The sequence below is a fragment of the Ascaphus truei genome, chromosome 19 (genome assembly GCF_040206685.1).
Source record: "Ascaphus truei isolate aAscTru1 chromosome 19, aAscTru1.hap1, whole genome shotgun sequence".
In the NCBI taxonomy this organism is placed as follows: domain Eukaryota; kingdom Metazoa; phylum Chordata; class Amphibia; order Anura; family Ascaphidae; genus Ascaphus; species Ascaphus truei.
This window is the reverse complement of record NC_134501.1, coordinates 10,596,159-10,616,612: the sequence shown is the minus strand read 5'-3', so window position 1 is coordinate 10,616,612 and position 20,454 is coordinate 10,596,159. Positions and strand designations below refer to the sequence as shown.

General features: G+C 52.3%; 1 protein-coding gene across 1 annotated transcript; it reads right to left on the bottom strand.

The window, feature by feature from the left end:
- Positions 1-96: 96 nt before the first annotated feature.
- LOC142469835 (cadherin-1-like) lies at positions 97-15,402 on the bottom strand. Its single transcript, XM_075576508.1, has 3 exons — positions 15,179-15,402; positions 13,507-13,615; positions 97-393 (listed from the first exon to the last, which is right to left on the bottom strand). The coding sequence occupies exons 1-3, from the start codon at positions 15,218-15,220 to the stop codon at positions 182-184; spliced, it is 363 nt and encodes a 120-aa protein (XP_075432623.1). The 5' UTR covers positions 15,221-15,402; the 3' UTR covers positions 97-181.
- Positions 15,403-20,454: the final 5,052 nt, after the last annotated feature.

The following is a 20,454-nucleotide window of genomic DNA, read 5'->3' as shown; positions in this document are numbered from 1 at the left end:
CTGGGGTGGGGGTCAGTGCTGGGATTGGGGGGGGGGGTGTTGGGATTATGTTGTATAATTCAGTCTTACAAAAGATGGCTGACACATTAAGACCTGTTATTCTCAGTACATTGTTTATTAATAGTTTATGGATTACAAGGCTCTCCAGTTATTTCAATCTATAGTATCTGAGAGACACGGATTACGCCTGCTGCGCACGCCCATTCCACACAAACACGGTCACGGAGTGTTTCCTGCCGGCGCTGTCCCACGCGTTTATCACGAAGTTGACAGAGCCGTCGTGGAGCGTCAGCGGCCTCTTCACCGTCACCATCCCATCTGGGTGCACCCGGAAACGCGTGTCCTCCGGGGAGAAGAGTGTGCGGGAGCCAATGGGGCAGGGGTCAAAACTCACTGAGAGAGAGAGGAGAGTGTGGGAGAGGGGAGAGTGTGGGAGAGGGGAGAGAGAGGAGAGTGCGGGAGAGGGGAGAATGCGGGACAGGGGAGAATGCGGGTGAGGGGAGACTACGGGAGAGGGGAGAGTACGGGAGAGGGGAGAGTGAGGGAGAGAAGAAAGTGGGGGAGAGTGCAGGAGAAGGGAAGAGAGTGGGAGAGGGGAGAGTGTGGGAGAGAGGAGAGTGCGGGAAGGGTGGGAGAGAAGTTAAAGAGGACAGAGAGAGTGCAAGAGGAGAAGAGAGAGAATCGAGAGGTCAGGCATTAGAATAAGAAAGAGAACAGAGGAGAGAGAAGAATCAGAAAGTAGAGAAAGTGTGAGCAGAGGAGAGGGAGGAGAGAGAAAGTGTGAGCAGAGGAGAGAGGAGAGAAAGTGTGAGAAGAGGAGAGAGGAAGAGAAAGTGTGAGCAGAGGAGAGGGGAAGAGAAAGTGTGAGCAGAGGAGAGGGAGAGAGAAAGTGTGAGCAGAGGAGAGGGAGAGAGAAAGTGTGAGCAGAGGAGAGAGAAAGTGTGAGCAGAAAGTGGGAGGCGAGTGAAAGTGTGAGCAGAGGAGAGGGAAGAGAGAGAAAGTGTGAGCAGAGGAGAGGGAGGCGAGAGAAAGTGTGAGCAGAGGAGAGGGAGGTGAGAGAAAGTGTGAGCAGAGGAGAGAGAAGAGAAAGTGTGAGCAGAGGAAAGAGGAAGAGAAAGTGTGAACAGAGGGAAGAGGAAGAGAAAGTGTGAGCAGAGGAGAGAGGAAGAGAAAGTGTGAGCAGAGGAAAGAGGAAGAGAAAGTGTGAGCAGAGGAAAGAGGAAGAGAAAGTGTGAGCAGAGGGAAGAGAAAGTGTGAGCAGAGGGAAGAGAAAGTGTGAGCAGAGGAGAGAGAAAGTGTGAGCAGAGGAGAGGGAAGAGAAAGTGTGAGCAGATGAGAGAGGAAGAGAAAGTGTGAGCAGAGGATAGAGAGGAGAGAGAAAGTGTGAGCAGAGGAGAGGGAAGAGAGAGAAAGTGTGAGCAGAGGAGAGGGAGATGAGAGAAGGTGTGAGCAGAGGAGAGAGAAGAGAAAGTGTGAGCAGAGGAAAGAGGAAGAGAAAGTGTGAGCAGAGGAAAGAGGAAGAGAAAGTGTGAGCAAAGGAGAGAGAAGAGAAAGTGTGAGCAGAGGAAAGAGGAAGAGAAAGTGTGAGCAGAAGGAAGAGAAAGTGTGAGCAGAGGAGAGAGAAAGTGTGAGCAGAGGAGAGAGAAGAGAAAGTGTGAGCAGAGGAAAGAGGAAGAGAAAGTGTGAGCAGAGGGAAGAGAAAGTGTGAGCAGAGGGAAGAGAAAGTGTGAGCAGAGGAGAGAGAAAGTGTGAGCAGAGGAGAGGGAAGAGAAAGTGTGAGCAGATGAGAGAGGAAGAGAAAGTGTGAGCAGAGGAGAGGGAGGAGAGAGAAAGTGTGAGCAGAGGAGAGGGAAGAGAGAGAAAGTGTGAGCAGAGGAGAGGGAGATGAGAGAAGGTGTGAGCAGAGGAGAGGGAGGAGAGAGAAAGTGTGAGCAGAGGAGAGAGAAGAGAAAGTGTGAGCAGAGGAAAGAGGAAGAGAAAGTGTGAGCAGAGGAAAGTGGAAGAGAAAGTGTGAGCAGAGGGAAGAGGAAGAGAAAGTGTGAGCAGAGGAGAGAGGAAGAGAAAGTGTGAGAAGAGGAAAGAGGAAGAGAAAGTGTGAGCAGAGGAGAGAGACGAGAAAATGTGAGCAGAAGGAAGAGAAAGTGTGAGCAGAGGAGAGAGAAAGTGTGAGCAGAGGAAAGAGGAAGAGAAAGTGTGAGCAGAGGAGAGAGGAAGAGAAAGTGTGAGAAGAGGAAAGAGGAAGAGAAAGTGTGAGCAGAGGAGAGAGACGAGAAAGTGTGAGCAGAAGGAAGAGAAAGTGTGAGCAGAGGAGAGAGAAAGTGTGAGCAGAGGAAAGAGGAAGAGAAAGTGTGAGCAGAAGGAAGAGAAAGTGTGAGCAGAGGAGAGGGAGGAGAGAGAAAGTGTGAGCAGAGGAGAGGGAGGTGAGAGAACGTGTGAGCAGAGGAGAGAGAAGAGAAAGTGTGAGCAGAGGAAAGAGGAAGAGAAAGTGTGAACAGAGGGAAGAGGAAGAGAAAGTGTGACCAGAGGAGAGAGGAAGAGGACGTGTGAGCAGAGGAAAGAGGAAGAGAAAGTGTGAGCAGAGGAGAGAGAAGAGAAAGTGTGAGCAGAGGAGAGGGAAAGTGTCAGCGGAGGAGAGGGAAGAGAGAGAAAGTGTGAGCAGATGAGAGAGGAAGAGAAAGTGTGAGCAGAGGAGAGGGAGGAGAGAGAAAGTGAGCAGAGGAGAGGGGAAGAAAAAGTGTGAGCAGAGGAGACGGAGAGAGAAAGTGTGAGCAGAGGAGAGAGAACGTGTGAGCAGAAAAGTGGGAGGTGAGTGAAAGTGTGAGCAGAGGAGAGGGAGGAGAGAGAAAGTGTGAGCAGAGGAGGGGGAAGAGAAAGTGTGAGCAGATGAGAGAGGAAGATAAAGTGTGAGCAGAGGAGAGGGAGGAGACAGAAAGTGTGAGCAGAGGAGAGGGAAGAGAGAGAAAGTGTGAGCAGAGGAGAGGGAGGAGAGAGAAAGTGTGAGCAGAGGAGAGGGAGGTGAGAGAAGGTGTGAGAAGAGGAGAGGGAGGAGAGAGAAAGTGTGAGAAGAGGAGAGAGAAGAGAAAGTGTGAGCAGAGGAAAGAGGACGAAAAAGTGTGAGCAGTAGGAAGAGGCAAAGAAAGTGTGAGCAGAGGAGAGAGGAAGAGAAAGTGTGAGCAGAGGAGAGAGAAGAGAAAGTGTGAGCAGAGGAAAGAGGAAGAGAAAGTGTGAGCAGAGGGAAGAGAAAGTGTGAGCAGAGGGAAGAGAAAGTGTGAGCAGAGGAGAGAGAAAGTGTGAGCAGAGGAGAGGGAAGAGAAAGTGTGAGCAGATGAGAGAGGAAGAGAAAGTGTGAGCAGAGGAGAGGGAGGAGAGAGAAAGTGTGAGCAGAGGAGAGGGAAGAGAGAGAAAGTGTGAGCAGAGGAGAGGGAGATGAGAGAAGGTGTGAGCAGAGGAGAGAGAAAGTGTGAGCAAAGGAGAGAGAAGAGAAAGTGTGAGCAGAGGAAAGAGGAAGAGAAAGTGTGAGCAGAGGAAAGAGGAAGAGAAAGTGTGAGCAAAGGAGAGAGAAGAGAAAGTGTGAGCAGAGGAAAGAGGAAGAGAAAGTGTGAGCAGAAGGAAGAGAAAGTGTGAGCAGAGGAGAGAGAAAGTGGGAGCAGAGGAGAGAGAAGAGAAAGTGTGAGCAGAGGAAAGAGGAAGAGAAAGTGTGAGTAGAGGGAAGAGAAAGTGTGAGCAGAGGGAAGAGAAAGTGTGAGCAGAGGAGAGAGAAAGTGTGAGCAGAGGAGAGGGAGGAGAGAGAAAGTGAGCAGAGGAGAGGGGAAGAGAAAGTGTGAGCAGAGGAGACGGAGAGAGAAAGTGTGAGCAGAGGAGAGAGAACGTGTGAGCAGAAAAGTGGGAGGTGAGTGAAAGTGTGAGCCGAGGAGAGGGAGGAGAGAGAAAGTGTGAGCAGAGGAGAGGGAAAAGAAAGTGTGAGCAGATGAGAGAGGAAGATAAAGTGTGAGCAGAGGAGAGGGAGGAGACAGAAAGTGTGAGCAGAGGAGAGGGAAGAGAGAGAAAGTGTGAGCAGAGGAGAGGGAGGAGAGAGAAAGTGTGAGCAGAGGAGAGGGAGGTGAGAGAAGGTGTGAGAAGAGGAGAGGGAGGAGAGAGAAAGTGTGAGAAGAGGAGAGAGAAGAGAAAGTGTGAGCAGAGGAAAGAGGACGAAAAAGTGTGAGCAGAAGGAAGAGGCAAAGAAAGTGTGAGCAGAGGAGAGAGGAAGAGAAAGTGTGAGCAGAGGAGAGAGAAGAGAAAGTGTGAGCAGAGGAAAGAGGAAGAGAAAGTGTGAGCAGAGGGAAGAGAAAGTGTGAGCAGAGGGAAGAGAAAGTGTGAGCAGAGGAGAGAGAAAGTGTGAGCAGAGGAGAGGGAAGAGAAAGTGTGAGCAGATGAGAGAGGAAGAGAAAGTGTGAGCAGAGGAGAGGGAGGAGAGAGAAAGTGTGAGCAGAGGAGAGGGAAGAGAGAGAAAGTGTGAGCAGAGGAGAGGGAGATGAGAGAAGGTGTGAGCAGAATAGAGAGAAAGTGTGAGCAGAGGAGAGAGAAGAGAAAGTGTGAGCAGAGGAAAGAGGAAGAGAAAGTGTGAGCAGAGGAAAGAGGAAGAGAAAGTGTGAGCAAAGGAGAGAGAAGAGAAAGTGTGAGCAGAGGAAAGAGGAAGAGAAAGTGTGAGCAGAAGGAAGAGAAAGTGTGAGCAGAGGAGAGAGAAAGTGGGAGCAGAGGAGAGAGAAGAGAAAGTGTGAGCAGAGGAAAGAGGAAGAGAAAGTGTGAGTAGAGGGAAGAGAAAGTGTGAGCAGAGGGAAGAGAAAGTGTGAGCAGAGGAGAGAGAAAGTGTGAGCAGAGGAAAGAGGAAGAGAAAGTGTGAGCAGAAGGAAGAGAAAGTGTGAGCAGAGGAGAGAGGAAGAGAAAGTGTGAGAAGAGGAAAGAGGAAGAGAAAGTGTGAGCAGAGGAGAGAGACGAGAAAGTGTGAGCAGAAGGAAGAGAAAGTGTGAACAGAGGAGAGAGAAAGTGTGAGCAGAGGAAAGAGGAAGAAAAAGTGTGAGCAGAAGGAAGAGAAAGTGTGAGCAGAGGAGAGAGAAAGTGTGAGCAAAGGAGAGAGAAGAGAAAGTGTGAGCAGAGGAAAGAGGAAGAGAAAGTGTGAGCAGAGGAGAGAGACGAGAAAGTGTGAGCAGAAGGAAGAGAAAGTGTGAGCAGAGGAAAGAGGAAGAGAAAGTGTGAGCAGAGGAGAGAGGAAGAGAAAGTGTGAGAAGAGGAAGAGAAAGTGTGAGCAGAGGAAAGAGGAAGAGAAAGTGTGAGCAGAGGAAAGAGGAAGAGAAAGTGTGAGCAAAGGAGAGAGAAGAGAAAGTGTGAGCAGAGGAAAGAGGAAGAGAAAGTGTGAGCAGAAGGAAGAGAAAGTGTGAGCAGAGGAGAGAGAAAGTGGGAGCAGAGGAGAGAGAAGAGAAAGTGTGAGCAGAGGAAAGAGGAAGAGAAAGTGTGAGTAGAGGGAAGAGAAAGTGTGAGCAGAGGGAAGAGAAAGTGTGAGCAGAGGAGAGAGAAAGTGTGAGCAGAGGAGAGAGAAAGTGTGAGCAGAGGAGAGGGAAGAGAAAGTGTGAGCAGATGAGAGAGGAAGAGAAAGTGTGAGCAGAGGAGAGGGAGGAGAGAGAAAGTGTGAGCAGAGGAGAGGGAAGAGAGAGAAAGTGTGAGCAGAGGAGAGGGAGATAAGAGAAGGTGTGAGCAGAGGAGAGGGAGGAGAGAGAAAGTGTGAGCAGAGGAGAGAGAAGAGAAAGTGTGAGCAGAGGAAAGAGGAAGAGAAAGTGTGAGCAGAGGAGAGAGATGAGAAAGTGTGAGCAGAAGGAAGAGAAAGTGTGAGCAGAGGAAAGAGGAAGAGAAAGTGTGAGCAGAGGAGAGAGGAAGAGAAAGTGTGAGAAGAGGAAGAGAAAGTGTGAGCAGAGGAAAGAGGAAGAGAAAGTGTGAGCAGAGGAAAGAGGAAGAGAAAGTGTGAGCAAAGGAGAGAGAAGAGAAAGTGTGAGCAGAGGAAAGAGGAAGAGAAAGTGTGAGCAGAGGAGAGAGACGAGAAAGTGTGAGCAGAAGGAAGAGAAAGTGTGAGCAGAGGAAAGAGGAAGAGAAAGTGTGAGCAGAGGAGAGAGGAAGAGAAAGTGTGAGAAGAGGAAGAGAAAGTGTGAGCAGAGGAAAGAGGAAGAGAAAGTGTGAGCAGAGGAAAGAGGAAGAGAAAGTGTGAGCAAAGGAGAGAGAAGAGAAAGTGTGAGCAGAGGAAAGAGGAAGAGAAAGTGTGAGCAGAAGGAAGAGAAAGTGTGAGCAGAGGAGAGAGAAAGTGGGAGCAGAGGAGAGAGAAGAGAAAGTGTGAGCAGAGGAAAGAGGAAGAGAAAGTGTGAGTAGAGGGAAGAGAAAGTGTGAGCAGAGGGAAGAGAAAGTGTGAGCAGAGGAGAGAGAAAGTGTGAGCAGAGGAGAGAGAAAGTGTGAGCAGAGGAGAGGGAAGAGAAAGTGTGAGCAGATGAGAGAGGAAGAGAAAGTGTGAGCAGAGGAGAGGGAGGAGAGAGAAAGTGTGAGCAGAGGAGAGGGAAGAGAGAGAAAGTGTGAGCAGAGGAGAGGGAGATGAGAGAAGGTGTGAGCAGAGGAGAGGGAGGAGAGAGAAAGTGTGAGCAGAGGAGAGAGAAGAGAAAGTGTGAGCAGAGGAAAGAGGAAGAGAAAGCGAGCAGAGGAAAGAGGAAGAGAAAGTGTGAGAAGAGGAAAGAGGAAGAGAAAGTGTGAGCAGAGGAGAGAGACGAGAAAGTGTGAGCAGAAGGAAGAGAAAGTGTGAGCAGAGGAGAGAGAAAGTGTGAGCAGAGGAAAGAGGAAGAGAAAGTGTGAGCAGAGGAGAGAGGAAGAGAAAGTGTGAGAAGAGGAAAGAGGAAGAGAAAGTGTGAGCAGAGGAGAGAGACGAGAAAGTGTGAGCAGAAGGAAGAGAAAGTGTGAGCAGAGGAGAGAGAAAGTGTGAGCAGAGGAAAGAGGAAGAGAAAGTGTGAGCAGAAGGAAGAGAAAGTGTGAGCAGAGGAGAGAGGAAGAGAAAGTGTGAGAAGAGGAAAGAGGAAGAGAAAGTGTGAGCAGAGGAGAGAGACGAGAAAGTGTGAGCAGAAGGAAGAGAAAGTGTGAACAGAGGAGAGAGAAAGTGTGAGCAGAGGAAAGAGGAAGAAAAAGTGTGAGCAGAAGGAAGAGAAAGTGTGAGCAGAGGAGAGAGAAAGTGTGAGCAAAGGAGAGAGAAGAGAAAGTGTGAGCAGAGGAAAGAGGAAGAGGAAGTGTGAGCAGAGGAGAGAGACGAGAAAGTGTGAGCAGAAGGAAGAGAAAGTGTGAGCAGAGGAAAGAGGAAGAGAAAGTGTGAGCAGAGGAGAGAGGAAGAGAAAGTGTGAGAAGAGGAAGAGAAAGTGTGAGCAGAGGAAAGAGGAAGAGAAAGTGTGAGCAGAGGAAAGAGGAAGAGAAAGTGTGAGCAAAGGAGAGAGAAGAGAAAGTGTGAGCAGAGGAAAGAGGAAGAGAAAGTGTGAGCAGAAGGAAGAGAAAGTGTGAGCAGAGGAGAGAGAAAGTGGGAGCAGAGGAGAGAGAAGAGAAAGTGTGAACAGAGGAAAGAGGAAGAGAAAGTGTGAGTAGAGGGAAGAGAAAGTGTGAGCAGAGGGAAGAGAAAGTGTGAGCAGAGGAGAGAGAAAGTGTGAGCAGAGGAGAGAGAAAGTGTGAGCAGAGGAGAGGGAAGAGAAAGTGTGAGCAGATGAGAGAGGAAGAGAAAGTGTGAGCAGAGGAGAGGGAGGAGAGAGAAAGTGTGAGCAGAGGAGAGGGAAGAGAGAGAAAGTGTGAGCAGAGGAGAGGGAGATGAGAGAAGGTGTGAGCAGAGGAGAGGGAGGAGAGAGAAAGTGTGAGCAGAGGAGAGAGAAGAGAAAGTGTGAGCAGAGGAAAGAGGAAGAGAAAGTGAGCAGAGGAAAGAGGAAGAGAAAGTGTGAGAAGAGGAAAGAGGAAGAGAAAGTGTGAGCAGAGGAGAGAGACGAGAAAGTGTGAGCAGAAGGAAGAGAAAGTGTGAGCAGAGGAGAGAGAAAGTGTGAGCAGAGGAAAGAGGAAGAGAAAGTGTGAGCAGAGGAGAGAGGAAGAGAAAGTGTGAGAAGAGGAAAGAGGAAGAGAAAGTGTGAGCAGAGGAGAGAGACGAGAAAGTGTGAGCAGAAGGAAGAGAAAGTGTGAGCAGAGGAGAGAGAAAGTGTGAGCAGAGGAAAGAGGAAGAGAAAGTGTGAGCAGAAGGAAGAGAAAGTGTGAGCAGAGGAGAGAGGAAGAGAAAGTGTGAGAAGAGGAAAGAGGAAGAGAAAGTGTGAGCAGAGGAGAGAGACGAGAAAGTGTGAGCAGAAGGAAGAGAAAGTGTGAACAGAGGAGAGAGAAAGTGTGAGCAGAGGAAAGAGGAAGAAAAAGTGTGAGCAGAAGGAAGAGAAAGTGTGAGCAGAGGAGAGAGAAAGTGTGAGCAAAGGAGAGAGAAGAGAAAGTGTGAGCAGAGGAAAGAGGAAGAGAAAGTGTGAGCAGAGGAGAGAGACGAGAAAGTGTGAGCAGAAGGAAGAGAAAGTGTGAGCAGAGGAAAGAGGAAGAGAAAGTGTGAGCAGAGGAGAGAGGAAGAGAAAGTGTGAGAAGAGGAAGAGAAAGTGTGAGCAGAGGAAAGAGGAAGAGAAAGTGTGAGCAGAGGAAAGAGGAAGAGAAAGTGTGAGCAAAGGAGAGAGAAGAGAAAGTGTGAGCAGAGGAAAGAGGAAGAGAAAGTGTGAGCAGAAGGAAGAGAAAGTGTGAGCAGAGGAGAGAGAAAGTGGGAGCAGAGGAGAGAGAAGAGAAAGTGTGAGCAGAGGAAAGAGGAAGAGAAAGTGTGAGTAGAGGGAAGAGAAAGTGTGAGCAGAGGGAAGAGAAAGTGTGAGCAGAGGAGAGAGAAAGTGTGAGCAGAGGAGAGAGAAAGTGTGAGCAGAGGAGAGGGAAGAGAAAGTGTGAGCAGATGAGAGAGGAAGAGAAAGTGTGAGCAGAGGAGAGGGAGGAGAGAGAAAGTGTGAGCAGAGGAGAGGGAAGAGAGAGAAAGTGTGAGCAGAGGAGAGGGAGATGAGAGAAGGTGTGAGCAGAGGAGAGGGAGGAGAGAGAAAGTGTGAGCAGAGGAGAGAGAAGAGAAAGTGTGAGCAGAGGAAAGAGGAAGAGAAAGCGAGCAGAGGAAAGAGGAAGAGAAAGTGTGAGAAGAGGAAAGAGGAAGAGAAAGTGTGAGCAGAGGAGAGAGACGAGAAAGTGTGAGCAGAAGGAAGAGAAAGTGTGAGCAGAGGAGAGAGAAAGTGTGAGCAGAGGAAAGAGGAAGAGAAAGTGTGAGTAGAGGGAAGAGAAAGTGTGAGCAGAGGGAAGAGAAAGTGTGAGCAGAGGAGAGAGAAAGTGTGAGCAGAGGAGAGAGAAAGTGTGAGCAGAGGAGAGGGAAGAGAAAGTGTGAGCAGATGAGAGAGGAGGAGAAAGTGTGAGCAGAGGAGAGGGAGGAGAGAGAAAGTGTGAGCAGAGGAGAGGGAGGAGAGAGAAAGTGTGAGCAGAGGAGAGAGAAGAGAAAGTGTGAGCAGAGGAAAGAGGAAGAGAAAGCGAGCAGAGGAAAGAGGAAGAGAAAGTGTGAGAAGAGGAGAGAGAAGAGAAAGTGTGAGCAGAGGAAAGAGGAAGAGAAAGTGTGAGTAGAGGGAAGAGAAAGTGTGAGCAGAGGGAAGAGAAAGTGTGAGCAGAGGAGAGAGAAAGTGTGAGCAGAGGAGAGAGAAAGTGTGAGCAGAGGAGAGGGAAGAGAAAGTGTGAGCAGATGAGAGAGGAGGAGAAAGTGTGAGCAGAGGAGAGGGAGGAGAGAGAAAGTGTGAGCAGAGGAGAGGGAAGAGAGAGAAAGTGTGAGCAGAGGAGAGGGAGATGAGAGAAGGTGTGAGCAGAGGAGAGGGAGGAGAGAGAAAGTGTGAGCAGAGGAGAGAGAAGAGAAAGTGTGAGCAGAGGAAAGAGGAAGAGAAAGTGTGAGCAGAGGAGAGAGACGAGAAAGTGTGAGCAGAAGGAAGAGAAAGTGTGAGCAGAGGAAAGAGGAAGAGAAAGTGTGAGCAGAGGAGAGAGGAAGAGAAAGTGTGAGAAGAGGAAGAGAAAGTGTGAGCAGAGGAAAGAGGAAGAGAAAGTGTGAGCAGAGGAAAGAGGAAGAGAAAGTGTGAGCAAAGGAGAGAGAAGAGAAAGTGTGAGCAGAGGAAAGAGGAAGAGAAAGTGTGAGCAGAGGAGAGAGACGAGAAAGTGTGAGCAAAAGGAAGAGAAAGTGTGAGCAGAGGAAAGAGGAAGAGAAAGTGTGAGCAGAGGAGAGAGGAAGAGAAAGTGTGAGAAGAGGAAGAGAAAGTGTGAGCAGAGGAAAGAGGAAGAGAAAGTGTGAGCAGAGGAAAGAGGAAGAGAAAGTGTGAGCAAAGGAGAGAGAAGAGAAAGTGTGAGCAGAGGAAAGAGGAAGAGAAAGTGTGAGCAGAAGGAAGAGAAAGTGTGAGCAGAGGAGAGAGAAAGTGGGAGCAGAGGAGAGAGAAGAGAAAGTGTGAGCAGAGGAAAGAGGAAGAGAAAGTGTGAGTAGAGGGAAGAGAAAGTGTGAGCAGAGGGAAGAGAAAGTGTGAGCAGAGGAGAGAGAAAGTGTGAGCAGAGGAGAGAGAAAGTGTGAGCAGAGGAGAGGGAAGAGAAAGTGTGAGCAGATGAGAGAGGAAGAGAAAGTGTGAGCAGAGGAGAGGGAGGAGAGAGAAAGTGTGAGCAGAGGAGAGGGAAGAGAGAGAAAGTGTGAGCAGAGGAGAGGGAGATGAGAGAAGGTGTGAGCAGAGGAGAGGGAGGAGAGAGAAAGTGTGAGCAGAGGAGAGAGAAGAGAAAGTGTGAGCAGAGGAAAGAGGAAGAGAAAGCGAGCAGAGGAAAGAGGAAGAGAAAGTGTGAGAAGAGGAAAGAGGAAGAGAAAGTGTGAGCAGAGGAGAGAGACGAGAAAGTGTGAGCAGAAGGAAGAGAAAGTGTGAGCAGAGGAGAGAGAAAGTGTGAGCAGAGGAAAGAGGAAGAGAAAGTGTGAGCAGAGGAGAGAGGAAGAGAAAGTGTGAGAAGAGGAAAGAGGAAGAGAAAGTGTGAGCAGAGGAGAGAGACGAGAAAGTGTGAGCAGAAGGAAGAGAAAGTGTGAGCAGAGGAGAGAGAAAGTGTGAGCAGAGGAAAGAGGAAGAGAAAGTGTGAGCAGAAGGAAGAGAAAGTGTGAGCAGAGGAGAGAGGAAGAGAAAGTGTGAGAAGAGGAAAGAGGAAGAGAAAGTGTGAGCAGAGGAGAGAGACGAGAAAGTGTGAGCAGAAGGAAGAGAAAGTGTGAGCAGAGGAGAGAGAAAGTGTGAGCAAAGGAGAGAGAAGAGAAAGTGTGAGCAGAGGAAAGAGGAAGAGAAAGTGTGAGCAGAGGAGAGAGACGAGAAAGTGTGAGCAGAAGGAAGAGAAAGTGTGAGCAGAGGAAAGAGGAAGAGAAAGTGTGAGCAGAGGAGAGAGGAAGAGAAAGTGTGAGAAGAGGAAGAGAAAGTGTGAGCAGAGGAAAGAGGAAGAGAAAGTGTGAGCAGAGGAAAGAGGAAGAGAAAGTGTGAGCAAAGGAGAGAGAAGAGAAAGTGTGAGCAGAGGAAAGAGGAAGAGAAAGTGTGAGCAGAAGGAAGAGAAAGTGTGAGCAGAGGAGAGAGAAAGTGGGAGCAGAGGAGAGAGAAGAGAAAGTGTGAGCAGAGGAAAGAGGAAGAGAAAGTGTGAGTAGAGGGAAGAGAAAGTGTGAGCAGAGGGAAGAGAAAGTGTGAGCAGAGGAGAGAGAAAGTGTGAGCAGAGGAGAGAGAAAGTGTGAGCAGAGGAGAGGGAAGAGAAAGTGTGAGCAGATGAGAGAGGAAGAGAAAGTGTGAGCAGAGGAGAGGGAGGAGAGAGAAAGTGTGAGCAGAGGAGAGGGAAGAGAGAGAAAGTGTGAGCAGAGGAGAGGGAGATGAGAGAAGGTGTGAGCAGAGGAGAGGGAGGAGAGAGAAAGTGTGAGCAGAGGAGAGAGAAGAGAAAGTGTGAGCAGAGGAAAGAGGAAGAGAAAGCGAGCAGAGGAAAGAGGAAGAGAAAGTGTGAGAAGAGGAAAGAGGAAGAGAAAGTGTGAGCAGAGGAGAGAGACGAGAAAGTGTGAGCAGAAGGAAGAGAAAGTGTGAGCAGAGGAGAGAGAAAGTGTGAGCAGAGGAAAGAGGAAGAGAAAGTGTGAGCAGAGGAGAGAGGAAGAGAAAGTGTGAGAAGAGGAAAGAGGAAGAGAAAGTGTGAGCAGAGGAGAGAGACGAGAAAGTGTGAGCAGAAGGAAGAGAAAGTGTGAGCAGAGGAGAGAGAAAGTGTGAGCAGAGGAAAGAGGAAGAGAAAGTGTGAGCAGAAGGAAGAGAAAGTGTGAGCAGAGGAGAGAGGAAGAGAAAGTGTGAGAAGAGGAAAGAGAAAGTGTGAGCAGAAGGAAGAGAAAGTGTGAGCAGAGGAGAGAGAAAGTGTGAGCAGAGGAGAGAGAAAGATGGTGAAATAAACATAGAGGAAAAGACAAGATGGTTACGGGACTGTTAACAGCCTGGAATTTCTGGGCTGAGTTCCTGAGGCTCTCGTGGGGTTTGCATGAGATTTCTGGCTGAGTATGTATGTGTGTGTGAGTGTGTAACGGAGCCTGTGCAGTGTGAGTGTGTAACTAAGCCTGTGCAGTGTGTGTGTGTGTGTGTGTGTGTGTGTGTGTGTGTGTGTGTGTGTGTGTGTGTGTGTGTGTGTGTGTGTGTGTGTGTGTGTGTGTGTGTGTGTGTGTGTGTGTGTGTGTGTGTGTGTGTAATGGAGCCTGTGCCATGTGAGTGTGTAAATGAGCTTGTGCAATGGAGCCTGTGCAGTGTGAGTGTGTAATTAAGCCTGTGCAGTGTGTGAGTGTGTAATGGAGCCTGTGCAGTGTGTGAGTGTGTAATAGAGTCTATGCAGTGTGAGTGTGTTAGGCTGCGCTTATAGTTCTGGCGACAGCGACCCGACGTCGCGGCAAAACATTCATTGCCGCCGTTGCGTGCGCTTATAGTAAGTGCGGCGTGACGGAGCGACGGACTGGTCGCGATCGCTGGAAGTCATCTCTATTTGATTTTCCAGCGACCGTCACGTCGCCGGCACTATAAGCGTAGCCCAATGGAGCCTGTGCAGTGTGTGTGTGTGTGTGTTACGGAGCCTGTGCAGTGTGTGTGTGTGTGTGTTTTACGGAGCCTGTGCAGTGTGTGTGTGTGTGTGTTACGGAGCCTGTGCAGCGTGTGTGTGTGTGTGTGTGTTTTACGGAGCCTGTGCAGCGTGTGTGTGTGTGTGCGTGTTTTACGGAGCCTGTGCAGTGTGAGTGTGTTTGTGGGAGTTATTTATAATGTGAGTGTAAGTATGTCTGTGAGCGAGTGTTAATCTGTGTGTGATAACCTAGCTCCTGTAGTGTCCCAGAGGGAGTACTATATATTACTGTCACTCTGTGTCCTGTGCACTGAGCGATGTCTCACTCACCTTTCCCCAGCACTCTCCCTCTCTCCAGCACCGTGCGCGACACAGTGAACGTGACGCGCTGCTCCCGGAACCCCGGGTCACACTGCTGCTCTGAGAGCCCGCGGGTCACCTACAAACCGGGAGACCCAACGATCAAACGGACTTATAAGCCGGGGCACCGAGAATGGTCCCATTTCCCAAACACTGATTACAGAGCTTTACACAGATGTACCTACTATGTTTGTAATGTAAACATCAGGAAAGCCCCTTTTATTACAATGCATGTACCATTGTAACGTTTGTACTTATTAAAAGTAGTGAGGATTCTTATCTATTAGTACAATCATACCGCCGCAGAGACCCCTCACCCTATAACTGTCCTGTACCTATCACTCTATTACAGGGACCCCTCACCCTATAACTGTCCTGTACCCATCACTCTATTACAGGGACCCCTCACCCTATAACTGTCCTGTACCTATCACTCCTCTATTACAGGGACACCTCACCCTATAACTGTCCTGTACCTATCACTTCTCTATTACAGGACCCCTCACCCTATAACTGTCCTGTACCTATCACTCCTCTATTACAGGGACACCTCACCCTATAACTGTCCTGTACCTATCACTCTATTACAGGGACCCCTCACCCTATAACTGTCCTGTACCTATCACTCTATTACAGGACCCCTCACCCTATAACTGTCCTGTACCTATCACTCTATTACAGGGACCCCTCACCCTATAACTGTCCTGTACCTATCACTCTATTACAGGGACCCCTCACCCTATAACTGTCCTGTACCTATCACTCTATTACAGGGACCCCTCACCCTATAACTGTCCTGTACCTATCACTCTATTACAGGGACCCCTCACCCTATAACTGTCCTGTACCCATCACTCTATTACAGGGAACCCTCACCCTATAACTGTCCTGTACCTATCACTCATCTATTACAGGGACCCCTCACCCTATAACTGTCCTGTACCTATCACTCATCTATTACAGGGACCCCTCACCCTATAACTGTCCTGTACCTCACACATCTATCACAAGGACCCCTCACCCTATAACTGTCCTGTACCTATATCCCTATTACAGGGACCCCTCCCCCTATAACGGTCCTGTACCTATCACTCCTCTATTACAGGGACCCCTCCCCCTATAACTATCCTGTACCTATCTCTCCTCTATTACAGGGATCCCTCACCCTATAACTGTCCTGTACCTATCACTCCTCTATTACAGGGACCCCTCACCCTATAACTGTCCTGTACCTATCACTCCTCTATTACAGGGACCCCTCACCCTATAACTGTCCTGTACCTATCACTCCTCTATCACAAGGACCCCTCACCCTATAACTGTCCTGTACCTATCTCTCCTCTATCACAGGGACCCCTCCCCCTATAACTATCCTGTACCTATCTCTCCTCTATTACAGGGACCCCTCACCCTATAACTGTCCTGTACCTATCACTCCTCTATTACAGGGACCCCTCACCCTATAACTGTCCTGTACCTATCACTCCTCTATCACAGGGACCCCTCACCCTATAACTGTCCCGTACCTATCACTCCTCTATCACAGGGACCCCTCACCCTATACCTGTCCTGTACCTATCACTCCTCTATCACAGGGACCCCTCACCCTATACCTGACCTGTGAGTCTCACCCTCTTGTTACCTGAATCAGGAATATTAAGAGCACCAGATGTGAGAACATCATTTTCACAGAGATCCTGCGGCTGGTTCCTAGCGGCGAGGGGTGTGCTGTGTGAATGAGGAGAGGGTCTTCTTATCCCCCCCTCTTCCTCTCCAGAAACAGGGAGTGGGCTGCAGGATTTTTTGGAAACACGTGAGGGTCAGTCAGAGACAGATGTGTAATGCAGCTGAGCCAGCGGTTTCCCGAACTCCCCCAGTGACGTATAACTTCCCAAACAGCTGCAACAAGAATCCCAAACGGGAGCGCAGGGACACACGGTGATACTTTGGTGCAAGAGGGCAGGATAAGTGCCACAGAGACAGCCTGATACATAAACCCCCCACATACATCCCTGCCCCCCACCCACATACATCCCTGCCCCCCACCCACATACATCCCTGCCCCCCGCCCACATAAACATCCCGTCCCACCCACATACATCCCTGCCCCCCACCCACATACATCCCTGCCCCCCACCCACATACATCCCTGCCCCCCACCCACATACATCCCTGCCCCCCACCCACATACATAACATACACCCCTGCCCCCCCACCCACATACATCCCTGACCCCCCACCCACATACATCCCTGCCCCCCACCCATATACATCCCTGCCCCCCACCCACATACATCCCTGCCCCCCCCACCCACATACATCCCTGCCCCCCCACCCACATACATCCCTGCCCCCCACCCACATACATCCCTGCCCCCCACCCACATACATCCCTGCCCCCCCACCCACATAAACATCCCATCCCACCCACATACATCCCTGCCCCCCCACCCACATACAAATACATACATCCCTGCCCCCCCACCCACATAAACATCCCTGTCCCCCACCCACATACATCCCTGCCCCCCCACCCACATACATCCCTGCCCCCCACCCACATACATCCCTGCCCCCCCACCCACATACATCCCTGCCCCCCCACCCACATACATCCCTGCCCCCCCACCCACATACATCCCTGCCCCCCACCCACATACATCCCTGCCCCCCACCCACATACATCCCTGCCCCCCACCCACATACATCCCTGCCCCCCACCCACATACATCCCTGCCCCCCCACCCACATAAACATCCCATCCCACCCACATACATCCCTGCCCCCCACCCACATACATCCCTGCCCCCCCACCCACATACATCCCTGCCCCCCCACCCACATACAAATACATACACCCCTGCCCCCCCACCCACATACATCCCTGCCCCCCACCCACATACATCCCTGCCCCCCCACCCACATAAACATCCCATCCCACCCACATACATCCCTGCCCCCCACCCACATACATCCCTGCCCCCCACCCACATACATCCCTGCCCCCCCACCCACATATATCCCTGCCCCCCCACCCACATAAACATCCCATCCCACCCACATACATCCCTGCCCCCTACCCACATACATCCCTGCCCCCCACCCACATACATAACATACATCCCTGCCCCCCCACCCACATACATCCCTGCCCCCCCACCCACATACATCCCTGCCCCCCACCCACATACATCCCTGCCCCCCACCCACATACATCCCTGCCCCCCACCCACATACATCCCTGTCCCCCACCCACATACATCCCTGCCCCCCACCCACATACATCCCTGCCCCCCACCCACATACATCCCTGCCCACCCACATACATCCCTGCCCCCCACCCACATACATCCCTGTCCCCCCACCCACATACATCCCTGCCCCCCAGATAAAAATCCCCTTCACATACATCAGCTGCAACAAGAATCCCAAACGGGAGCGCAGGGACACACGGTGATACTTTGGTGCAAGAGGGCAGGATAAGTGCCACAGAGACAGCCTGATACATAAACCCCCCACATACATCCCTGCCCCCCACCCACATACATCCCTGCCCCCCACCCACATACATCCCTGCCCCCCACCCACATACATCCCTGCCCCCCGCCCACATAAACATCCCGTCCCACCCACATACATCCCTGCCCCCCACCCACATACATCCCTGCCCCCCACCCACATACATCCCTGCCCCCCCCACCCACATACATCCCTGCCCCCCCACCCACATACATCCCTGCCCCCCACCCACATACATCCCTGCCCCCCGCCCACATAAACATCCCGTCCCACCCACATACATCCCTGCCCCCCACCCACATACATCCCTGCCCCCCACCCACATACATAACATACACCCCTGCCCCCCACCCACATACATCCCTGACCCCCCACCCACATACATCCCTGCCCCCCACCCACATACATCCCTGCCCCCCACCCACATACATCCCTGCCCCCCCCACCCACATACATCCCTGCCCCCCCACCCACATACATCCCTGTCCCCCACCCACATACATCCCTGCCCCCCACCCACATACATCCCTGCCCCCCACCCACATACATCCCTGCCCCCCACCCACATACATCCCTGCCCCCCGCCCACATAAACATCCCGTCCCACCCACATACATCCCTGCCCCCCACCCACATACATCCCTGCCCCCCACCCACATACATAACATACACCCCTGCCCCTCACCCACATACATCCCTGACCCCCCACCCACATACATCCCTGCCCCCCACCCACATACATCCCTGCCCCCCACCCATATACATCCCTGCCCCCCACCCACATACATCCCTGCCCCCCCCACCCACATACATCCCTGCCCCCCCACCCACATACATCCCTGCCCCCCACCCACATACATCCCTGCCCCCCACCCACATACATCCCTGCCCCCAGCCACATACATCCCTGCCCCCCCACCCACATAAACATCCCATCCCACCCACATACATCCCTGCCCCCCACCCACATACATCCCTGCCCCCCCACCCACATACATCCCTGCCCCCCACCCACATACATCCCTGCCCCCCCACCCACATACATCCCTGCCCCCCCCACCCACATACATCCCTGCCCCCCACCCACATACATCCCTGCCCCCCCACCCACATACATCCCTGCCCCCCCCACCCACATACATCCCTGCCCCCCCACCCACATACATCCCTGCCCCCCACCCACATACATCCCTGCCCCCCCACCCACATATATCCCTGCCCCCCACCCACATACATCCCTGCCCCCCACCCACATACATCCCTGCCCCCCCACCCACATACATCCCTGCCCCCCCACCCACATAAACATCCCATCCCACCCACATACATCCCTGCCCCCCACCCACATACATCCCTGCCCCCCCCACCCACATAAACATCCCATCCCACCCACATACATCCCTGCCCCCCCCACCCACATAAACATCCCATCCCACCCACATACATCCCTGCCCCCTACCCACATACATCCCTGCCCCCCACCCACATACATAACATACATCCCTGCCCCCCCACCCACATACATCCCTGCCCCCCCACCCACATACATCCCTGCCCCCCACCCACATACATCCCTGCCCCCCACCCACATACATCCCTGCCCCCCACCCACATACATCCCTGTCCCCCCACCCACATACATCCCTGCCCCCCACCCACATACATCCCTGTCCCCCACCCACATACATCCCTGCCCCCCACCCACATACATCCCTGCCCCCCACCCACATACATCCCTGCCCCCCACCCACATACATCCCTGTCCCCCACCCACATACATCCCTGCCCCCCACCCACATACATCCCTGCCCCCCACCCACATACATCCCTGCCCCCCCACCCACATACATCCCTGCCCCCCACCCACATACATCCCTGTCCCCCCACCCACATACATCCCTGCCCCCCAGATAAAAATCCCCTTCACATACACAGCTGCCCCCCACCCACATACATCCCTGCCCCCCCACCCACATACATCCCTGCCCCCCCACCCACATAAACATTCCCCTCCTCCCCACATAAATATTCCATCCCCCCAGATACATCCCGTCCCCCCCAAATACATCCATGCCCCCCCACTTAAACATCCTGTCCCCCCCACATAAACATCCTGTCCCCCCCAGATACAGCCCTACCCCCCCCCCCCCCACATAAACATCCCGTCCCCCCAGGTACATCCATGCCCCCTCCCACATAAATATTCCATCCCCCCCACACAAACCCCCCCAAAGCCCCACATACATCCCTGCCCCCCACATAAACATCCCCATCTCTCTCCCCATAAACAACCCTTTCCCCCCACACACATTCACCCCTCCCCCCCCACCACCACCAACCCCACATACATCCCTGCCTCATCCAGGGTCCCTGACTCATTTCCCTGGGAGCAAAGGACTAGACTTTCATCCGGGGACCCCCCTCCATGTCGGCAGCCTTGCAAGCCCCCCCCCCCTTCCACCCTCGCACTCTCCCACCTCCCTCTTCCACCCCTTCTCCTCCCACACTCCCCCCCTCTACTATCACGTAATTACCCCTTCTCACTCAATCCCACTTCCTCAATCCCCTCCTCACACTCATTCCCTGATCCCCCCCTTGCCAAACACACTCATTCCCTGATCCCCCCCTTGCCAAACACACTCATTCCCTGTTCCCCCCCTTGCTAAACACAACCACACACAAAATACAGTACCCCCTCCTCCCATGCAAAATATAACCCCTCCCTCCTCCTTGTTGGTGGTCGGGTGCCCCGGCTCTCCCCAGCTCCTGGGGAGCCTGCCTTCCGGCGTGCAGCGGTGAGAGAGAGCGGTGCGGTGTGGGGGAGACGACCGCAGGAGCTGGGGAGAGCCGGGGTCTGGAGGCCGACGCAGAAGTTGGGCCTAACCCTAATTCTAACGCCGGCCGGCAAGTCGGGTCCCCGTAGCCGCCTGTCCTGGGACACTTATCCCGGCTCTCCCCCCTATCGGCGGCCCTGGACCCACCCCACATAAACATCCCTGCCCCCATCATACACATCCCATCCCCCCTCCCACATACACACCCCATCCCCCCTCCCACATACACACACACCCCCTCCCACATACACATCCCCCCTCCCACATACACATCCCCCCCTCCCACATACACATCCCATCCCCCCCTCCCACATACACATCCATCCCCCCCTCCCACATACACACCCCATCCCCCCTCCCACATACACACCCCATCCCCCCTCCCACATACACATCCATCCCCCCCTCCCACATAAACATCTCTGCCCCATCATACACAAAACATACACATCCCATCCCCCCTCCCACATACACATCCCATCCCCCCTCCCACATACACACCCCATCCCCCCTCCCACATACACACACACCCCCTCCCACATACACATCCCCCCTCCCACATACA

Coding starts and splice junctions, on each gene's coding strand:
- LOC142469835 (XM_075576508.1), bottom strand. CDS start 15,220: ATGATGTTCTCACATCTGGTGCTCTTAATATTCCTGATTCAG. Junction 13,616..15,178: donor TCTTAATATTCCTGATTCAG/GTAACAAGAGGG, acceptor CCCGGTTTGTAG/GTGACCCGCGGGCTCTCAGA. Junction 394..13,506: donor AGGGAGAGTGCTGGGGAAAG/GTGAGTGAGACA, acceptor TCTCTCTCTCAG/TGAGTTTTGACCCCTGCCCC.